General features: G+C 44.8%; 1 protein-coding gene across 2 annotated transcripts in view; it reads right to left on the minus strand.

Moving 5' to 3' along the window:
• Window positions 1-9,218, minus strand: part of LOC138786728 (oocyte zinc finger protein XlCOF6-like) — a 622,195-nt gene that overhangs the window by 408,792 nt on the left and 204,185 nt on the right. Inside the window, exons 1-5 of one of the 2 annotated variants that reach the window (XM_069963738.1) lie at window positions 7,837-7,990; window positions 6,993-7,159; window positions 6,779-6,902; window positions 6,631-6,692; window positions 6,241-6,535 (exon numbers count right to left, since the gene is read on the minus strand). In XM_069963738.1, the coding sequence (XP_069819839.1) occupies window positions 6,241-6,535; window positions 6,631-6,692; window positions 6,779-6,902; window positions 6,993-7,052 (541 nt within the window). In that variant the 5' untranslated portion in view covers window positions 7,053-7,159; window positions 7,837-7,990. Of the gene's footprint in view, window positions 1-6,240; window positions 6,536-6,630; window positions 6,693-6,778; window positions 6,903-6,992; window positions 7,160-7,836; window positions 7,991-9,218 lie in introns of those variants that run through there. The other variant, XM_069963739.1, reaches the window with a different exon arrangement.

Below are 9,218 nucleotides of genomic sequence, written 5' to 3' on the forward strand. Positions count from 1 at the left end.
GATTTAGGGGTAATGATATCGGACAGCCTTAAAATGAGTCACCAGTGCAACCAGGCGGTGGGGAAAGCAAATCGTATGCTGGGGTGTATAGCTAGAGGTATAACCAGTAGGAAGAGGGAGATTGTGATCCCGCTGTATAGAGCTCTGGTGAGGCCACATCTGGAATACTGTGTCCAGTTCTGGAGACCTCATCTAAAAAAGGACATTGATAAAATAGAACGGGTCCAAAGACGCGCTACATAAATGGTGGAGGGTGTGAGGCATAACCATATCAGGAAAGACTTAGGCCCCATTCACACATCCGTGTCAGTTTTTACTGTCAGGAAATCCTGATCAGGAGGCCTTAAATGTCATCAGGAAAGTATCAGGATTTCCTGACAGTAATCCGTTTTTACCTTCAGGAAACCATCAGGAAAAACCTTCAGGATTTACTGATGAGAAAAATAGGACATGTATTTCTGCAAACTGGATGGTCACAGCTTGCAGAATTACATCTCCCATCATGCTTGGCTGACAGGTCATGATGGAAGTTGTACTTCTGCAGCCTGTGGTCATCCAGGTTGTAGAAGTACAACTCCCATCATGACTTGTCAGCAGGGGCATGGTGGGAGTTGTACTTCTACAACCTGGATGGCCACAGGCTGCAGAAGTAGAACTCCCATCATGGCCTGTCAGCGTCGAGTGGCCGCGGGGGGGTGCGGGGGTGCGGCGATTGGCCGCGGGGGGGGGGGTGCGGGGGTGCGGCGAGTGGCCGCGGGGGGGTGGTGCGGGGGTGCCGCGAGTGGCCGCGGGGGGTACCTGCAGACAGGGATGCGGACGAAGAGGCAGCAGGACGACGGGGCAGAGGCGGAAGGTGAGTGGAACTCCGGACGCTTTCCTGATGTGCATCAGAAAGCGTCTGGGGCCCGGGCTTAGACTCCTATGGGCCGGATTTCCGACGAAAATAGGACCGGTTCTAAAAAACCGGTCCTATTTTCCGGAACGGACACCCTTCCGGAAAATTACGGAAGGGTGTCCGTGTCCAATGTAAGTCTATGCGTCCGTAAATCCGTCCGGATTTCCTGATAGGAATCCGGGTGGTTTTTCCGGACGTGTGAAGGGGGCCTTAAGGATTTGAATCTGTATAGTCTGGAGGAAAGAAGGGAAGGGGGGACATGACGGAAACCTTTAAGTATGTTACAGGACTAAATAAGGTTCAAGAGGGAAGTGTTTTAGTAAAAAATTAGCTCAAGAACAAGAGGACACAGTGAGAGGTTAATTGGGGGAAAGATCAGAAGCAACGTGAAAAAATTTATTTTACTGAAAGAGTAGTAGATACTTGGAACAAACTTCCAGCAGAGGTGGTTGGTAAATCCACAATAACAGAATTTAAACATGCCTGGGATAAACATACATCTATCCTAAGATAATAAGAAAGGAATACTAAAAGGGCCGACTAGATGGACCTAGTGGTCTTTTCTGCCGACATCTTCTATGTTTCTATGTAAAGTTGAAACATTGTATCTGTTAAGGCCGTGCTTCTCCACTCCACCCCGCCCACTAGAAAGTTCTAATTTTCTCCTAAACAGTATAAAAGGAAGAGTCAGTCAGTCACCTGGTATTCTGCAGAGACCAGAGGAGTGAAGAGACTCTGCTAGACCGCACAGAAGACGAAGAAGAAACCGCTGTTTCCTGTGAACCCTGACTGTCTGGACTTATTACCCATTGGGGTGCACCACATCTTACCATCCCTCCCAGAGAGCAGTAACACGTGGTGACACCTCAATAGTGTCTGAGGGCCGAGCACTGTCACCACTTCAACCCCGGGCGCTACAGACATATCTGGATACTTAGGGGCACATAAGGGGGGATGCAACATGGATTTCAAAATTTTAAATCCAGCTGTGGCATCTACCCTCCATGTCCGTTCACTGCAGATCATATCAGGAAGCCCATTCAGCTCAATAGTCGTAGTATAATAATTTTACTTAATATTTAAAAAAAAAAAGAATGTGTGAAAATTCATTGGGAGCGTTATTTAAAAAAAGGTGATTCCCGCTACAGATCCTGTCTGTGCTAGTCGCTCCTCACAAGTGCTTCTGCTGCCATCTACTGGTGTCTGTGCTAAGTCCTTCTGGGTCGAAGAGAGTCCATGTGCTGCGCTGTCTACTGCTTTTCTGGGAGAAAGCGCCATTTTACAACGCTGATCCACCGGCGTCCAATGATGTCATAGAGAAGAGGTGAGTATACACAGCTGATCCACCAACGGCCATTGCTGTCCTAGAAGAAAACTTATTTAATGCGGCTGGCCCACCGATGTCCACTGCTGTCCTTGGGAGATACTGTCACTTTACGCTTCTCAATTACCAATATCCACTGCTTTCCTGGGAGAAAATTGATGTTACGCCGCTGATCCGCAGATGTCCACTGCTGTCTATGGCAGAAATTGAAAATTTTACTTTTTTTAAATTGTGATTTTTCCAACTTTTGACACTTGAATGAACATGCATTACCACATTGGTCCTTCTGTAATAAACCCAGTACTGCAGCTGCTATAGTTGGCTGTTTGGCTTGAGTAAAACATTTCCACACTATGAATATTAAATGGCTTCTCTTCTGTGTGAATTCTTCGATGTTAAACAAGATTTGATTTTTCAGTAAAACATTTGCCACGATCTGAACGTAAAAATGGCTTGTCATCTGTGTGACTTTGATGTTTAAATATATTATCCGATTTTTAAAAATACATGATTTCTTAGAAAAACAGCCCCTCTTTCTGAACAAGGAACTGGCTACTTTCTTTTGTGAAATTTGATTTACAAGTAAAACATTTCTTACATTTTGAACATGAATGGCTTCTCTTCCGTGTGAATTATTTGATGTTTAACAAGATTGATTTTTCAGTAAAACATTTCCCACAATCTAAACATGAAAATGGCTTCTCTTTTGTGTGAATTCTTTGGTGTTTACAAGATTTGATTTGAGAGTAAAACATTTTCCACATTCTGAACATGAAAATGGCTGATCTCCTGTATGAGTTCTTTGATGCTCAACAAGATTTGATTTTACAGTAAAACATTTTCCACATTCTGAATATGAAAAGGCTTCTCCATTGTGTGAAATCTTTGATGGTGAAGATTTTATAGTAAAACAGTTCCCACATTCCGAACATGAAAATGGCTTCTCCCCTGTGTGAGTTTTTTGATGATGAACAAGAGATGATTTGAGTAAAATTCTTCCACAGTCTGAACATGAAAATGCCCTCTCCCCTATAAGATATTTTTTGTGAGTAAAACATTTTTCACGTTGTAAATATGAAAACTGAGGCTTTCCTATATTTTCTCTTTGATGCTCATTGTCTTTTCTGTAAATGTCAGCTTGCTGTGATGAGCTCCACGACGCCACCATAGAACAATGCCAACATTTACCTTAGTGAGGGACCACAGCTTGAAGAACATTTGACATCCAGGGTATGGAACTTTTCTTCCAGATCATTTTTGGATTTTCACACAAAAGATGGAAGAACGATGTCTTGTGATCGGTGTAATCTGAAACCACCTTAGGTAGGAAGTTAGGATCTGTATTCAGGATTATCCTATCTTGGATAACACAGTAGGAATAGGCTATGGTTAGAGCCTGGAGCTCACGTATCCGCCTTACTGAGGAGATGGCAACTAAGAAAGCAGTCTTAAAGGAGCGTAGTCTCAAAGGAGATCTAGAAATACGTTCCAAGACTACATTTAAATGCGGATAAATATTTTATAGGGTAGGATTAATTTTTGATGCCTTTTTTATAAGTCTCTTGATCCAACGATGGTCGGCTAGGTTGGTATCATGCATAGCGGATAAAGCAGAAGTTTGAATTTTAAGGATAGCAGGTTTAAGACCTTTAACTAAACCTGCCTGCAAGAAGTCCAGAATTTGAGGCATGTTGGGTGGTGATGGCATCTGAGGTGGAGAATCACACCAGGCACAAAAAAACCTTTCCACAACTTCAAATATATCTTTGCTGTGACTGGTTTCCTGCTTTTTATCAGCGTGGAAATCACCACATCTGAAAGTCCGCTATTCTTAAGGATGGACTTTTGAGGACCCAGGCAGAAAGAAGAAGATGAGCTGGGTTTGGATGGTATACCGACCCTGATGAAGGTCCTGTAGAAGAGGGAGATGTAGCGGATGGTCTATCGCTAACTTTTGAAGAAGACCAAACCAACTCCTCTTGGGCCAATAAGGGACAATTAGTATTACAGTGGTCCTTTCTGTTAGGATCTCCTGTAGGACCTTTGGCTTGGTGAAAGGACCAAGGTTGGTCTAGAGCTACGGATTTAGTGAAAAAAAGATGTCCACTTTCCGGTTGTTCCTGGTAGTGAACGGGTCTATCTCAGGGACTCCAAGTGAGAGGTGGCCTGATTAAAAATGGCGTTCTTCAGAGACCACTTGCCTGTATCTATGATGTTCCTGCTGAGGAAGTCCGCTTGAATATTCATTGTTCCCCTGAGGTGGATAACAGACAGAGATCTGATGTTTTCTTCTGCCCAGATGAAAATCTTATTCGATAGGGACTGCAATGCGGTCACCTTTGAGCTGCCCTGTCGCCTTAGATGGGATACAGCTGACATGTTGTCCGATAACACGTGAACGTGTGCATTCTTTAATGTATGCTTGGCTTGAAGAAATAACATCTGCATGGTCTTTAGCTCTTGGTAGTTGGAAGACATGTTTGTCATGTGGGGAGGCCATGTTCCCTGAAATATTTGAGATCCCATCTGGGCTCTCCACCCTAATTTGCTGGCATCTGTGTACACTAGTATTTTGTGGTGTAGATTGCAGGAAACTACTTTGATTAAGTTGTTGGTCTGAAGCCACTACTTTCGAGATCTTCTCACCAAGGGTGTTAGAGTGTGTTTACGCCCCAAGTCGTTTTTGGAGGCATCTGGAATGCTCTTGGCTCCAGGACACCGCTGGTATGCAGGAAGTATGCAGGAAGATCCAAGGATCGATATCGCCTCCCGTATCTTGCGCTTTTTTTTCCTGATTCTAAGAACTAGTTTCCCTTTTTTTCTGCTGAGCGAAAACACATCTGTAATTTTGAGTCCACCAATATTCCAGGAATACTTTTTGTTGAGACGGGTTAAATCAGATTTTTTTTTTAGATTGATTATTGAGTCTACTGATCCCAGTAGGACTGAACCGTCTGGAGATCCTCCTGTAGTTTCTGGGTATATTCTGCAATCAGAAGAAGCTGCAACACGTGGTGACACCTCGACAATGTCTGAGGGCCCAGCATTGGCAACACTTCATAAAGGGACATAAGGGGGGGGGGCATTCACCATGGATTTTAAAATTTGAATATAGCTGTGACAAAATGATCCATCTACCCTCCATGTCTGTTCAGTGCAGATGGTATCAGGTAGTGATTAAAGAGAAGGAGGAGAGGGGGCAACCTTGTGTTGTTCCTGTAAACATGTCAAGGGCAAAGTATTATGGTGCGTTTACACAGAGATTTATCTGCCAGGTTTTGGAAGCCAAAGCCAAGAATAGATTTGAAAAGAGGAGATATCTCAGTCTTTCCTTTATGGCCTGTTCTCTATTTATAGTCTGTTCATGGCTTTGGCTTCAAAAATCTGTCTCTCTTTGTGTGTAAACACACTGTGAAGTCTGTTGATCTGGAGTTGCCGTCAGTTTCTGTATAAGTTATAATATATTGGGAGAATATAAGGCCAAACCGTCTACGCTGAATAGTGGTGGGAATAAAGGGCCATGAGGTCTTGTCGGAGGCCTTTCCTGCATCTAAACTAAGTATAATGGTCAAAGGTCATGAGGGTTAGTGAATTCGATCACTTATGAATTCTTAACCCTAGTAACAAGCACTCGTCATTACCGAGCCATGTCTGTGAGCGCCGGGACTATCTGTGTTTTGTCTCTTTTTTTTTTTAACAGAGAAAAGACCAAATATCGTCACGAAGGGAAAAAGAGCTCGACCAAATGTATAACGCTGATTTAAAGATGGAATAAAAAATAAATAAATAAAGTGAGTATTTACATAGCTGCTAGTGATCACAACCCCTGTTTTTTTTTTTTTTTTAATTTCCACACAGGTACCGCCGCCGGACTGTGATGTATATTAAAATTTAGGCAGAATGATAATATAGCTGGAAAACTGACAGGACACAGAACTTATAATATTCCACACAGAATAGTTACAGCCGGTGACTGAGGAGAATGTGTGACTGTTCTCTGCATTTAGTGGTCACTACTCACCTGGGCGGTTACCTGTAGTGATGTCCTCCTTATACTGCTCATCACTGCTGTCATCTGTCTCTTCTTCTTTTACCCTTATGTCTATGGCATTCATAGAGTTTAGATGTTTCCCCATAGGAATGTCTCCCTTATACTGCTCATCACTGCTGTCATCTGTGTCTTCTTCTTCTTCTTTTACTACTATGTCCATAGCCATTTTATGATTCAGATGCTCCCCGATAGTAATTTCCTCCTTGTACTGCTCATTACCGCTCACATCTGTCTCTGGAGCATTAATATTGTTCACATCTTCCCCCTGATTCATAAGATGTGAGAGAAATATTGTAGAAGTCATCAGACAGTCGGAGAAGTCAGGTGGGATGTACAGATCAAGGGAACATCTCCATCTACCTGATCCTGTGGAAGAAGAGGACGGGGACATCTCTCTGGTGCTGTTCTCTTACTGGATCTGACTGGAGGGAACACATACAGAGACTGAATTCATTCTTTCCATCCAGATAATACAGAGAGGAGGTGTGTATATAGTCCTGTCTATTACCTGCTGATGGGAGGGGCTGCTGATCCTCCAGCATCACATCCTTGTACTGATCCTTGTGTCCTTCTACATACTCCCACTCCTCCATGGAGAAATAGACCGCCACGTCCTGACACCTTATAGGAACCTGACACACACAATGATCACACAGTCATCCCCCCCACCCTCCAGTGGTGTTACTGTATAATGTCCCAGCATTCCCAGCAGCCACTCTCACCTCTCCACTCAGCAGCTCCACCATCTTGTTGGTGACTTCTAGGATCTTCTCTTCCTCCATTTCCTCATGTATCAGGGGCCCCGGGATTGGGCTCAGGGTTCTTCCCCATCTTCACACCCAGGGGCCCCACAGCGCCCACTAGAGGACTTCTTCACTACTGTGTAATCCTGTGTATGGAGAGACACATTACTATCACTCCATCCATTCCCAGAATCCCTCACCTCTCCAGTCCTATCCATCTGTTTTCCATAGATAAGAATGATGTCATGATGACATCACTCCCAGAATCCCTCACCTCTCCAGTCCTATCCATCTGTTATTCCATAGATAAGAATGATGTCATGATGACATCACTCCCAGAATCCCTCACATCTCCAGTCCTATCCATCTGTTATTGCCATAGATAAGAATGTCATGATGACATCACTCCCAGAATCCTTACCATCAACTCCCAGAATCCCTCACCTCTCCAGTCCTATCCATCTGTTATTCCATAGATAAGATGAGTCATGATGACATCACTCCCAGAATCCCTCACCTCTCCAGTCCTATCCATCTGTTATTCCATAGATAAGAATAATGTCATGATGACATCATCCAAATCCCTCCCAAAACCTCCCTCTCAGCAGTCCTATCCATCTGTTATTCCATAGATAAGAATGATGTCATGATGACATCACTCCCAGAATCCCTCACCTCTCCATCCTATCCATCTGTTATTCCATAGATAAAATGATGTCATGATGACATCACTCCCAGAATCCCTCACCTCCCCAGTCCTATCCATCTGTTATTCCATAGATAAGAATGATGTCATGATGACATCACTCCCAGAATCCCTCACCTCCCCAGTAAGCAGGAAGAGTATGTGTAGGGTGAGGGTTATTATCCTCTCGGCCATCTCGTCTCTGTCTCTCTCCATGGTTGATGGGTCGGTCTCTTATATAGAAGATATCAGCAGAGGATCCTGGAGAGATGAATAGAAAGTAGAGGATACAATGTATAATAAAGAATGGGAATAAAAAGTACAACAACCCGGCAACAGCGATAGAAAGAAACACGTTATATGAATGTGTAAAGATGTTTGAGCTCTTGTGATGCGTCATAGAAAGAAAACTTTATCCTCACAACTCAGCACCGCAGAGACGGGGCGGGGGGGGGGGGGGGGGGGGTTGGGGGGGGCCCTGTGCAAGAGGTCAACCTGGCCGCCAACCCAACCTTCCTAAGGTCACTGTGTTCCTACTATTAAGGGACACCTGTCACCCCCCGTGCCGGGTGACAGGCTCCCGACCCCCTGTTAGATCCCCCTATACTTACGTGATCCCGCCGATTTCAGCGCCCGAAGCGCGCGCTGACAGCAGAGTCAGATGCCCATAGAGAATGAATGGGGAGTCCGATGCTCCGTCATTCTCTATGGCATCGGACTTATCTCTCAGCGCGCGCGCCGGGCTTCAGGCACTGAAATCTCCGGGACCCGGCCGGCTCAGGAAGCGGGACCGGCGGGATCACGTAAGTATAGGGGGATCTAACAGGGATCGGGAGCCTGTCACCACGGCACGGGGGGTGACAGGTCCTCTTTAAAGGGTTATCCAGTGTTAGAAAAACATGGCCACTTTCTTTCTTCTAGAGACAGCACGACTCTTGTCTCCAGTTCCACTGTGGTTTGCTATTAAAGTGACTGTACCACCAGGTCCAGGCAGAAGCACTGGAGGCGGTGGACCCACCCTTAGTGGAAAGAAACCCACGCCCCTCTAGGATAGGGTTTCATTGATACTAATGGAGTCACGTCATGGAGTGGCTGGGGTTTTTTCCCAATAAGGGTGGTCGGCCGCTCCAGTGCTTCTGCCTGGGCCTGGTGATACAGTCACTTTTAGCCAAGTTTAAAAACCGCACCCAGCCTGGAGACCAGAGTGATGCTGTCTCTGGAAGAAAGTGGCCATGGTTTGTTTTGTTTTTTTTTAAAATACATTTTATTAAGGCCCAAGAGCACCCTTATACATGACCATCAAGTGTTTGATATTTGAGGAGCTTATAAAGTGTACTCGTGTAGCGTCAGGCCCAGGTGCCTCAGAGTTTTTAAGAGACGCAATGGTTTCCTTAACGGTGGTCGAGAAGATGGGGGCATTAGGAAAGTTGAGTTGTTCTGGCGTTATACAGGAGGTGTACTTTATGAGCAGTGTATCGGGGTTTGGGAGGGAGAAGTAGTGCTGGTATAAAGGTCAGTAG

The sequence above is a fragment of the Dendropsophus ebraccatus genome, chromosome 3 (assembly GCF_027789765.1).
Source record: "Dendropsophus ebraccatus isolate aDenEbr1 chromosome 3, aDenEbr1.pat, whole genome shotgun sequence".
Lineage (NCBI taxonomy): Eukaryota > Metazoa > Chordata > Amphibia > Anura > Hylidae > Dendropsophus > Dendropsophus ebraccatus.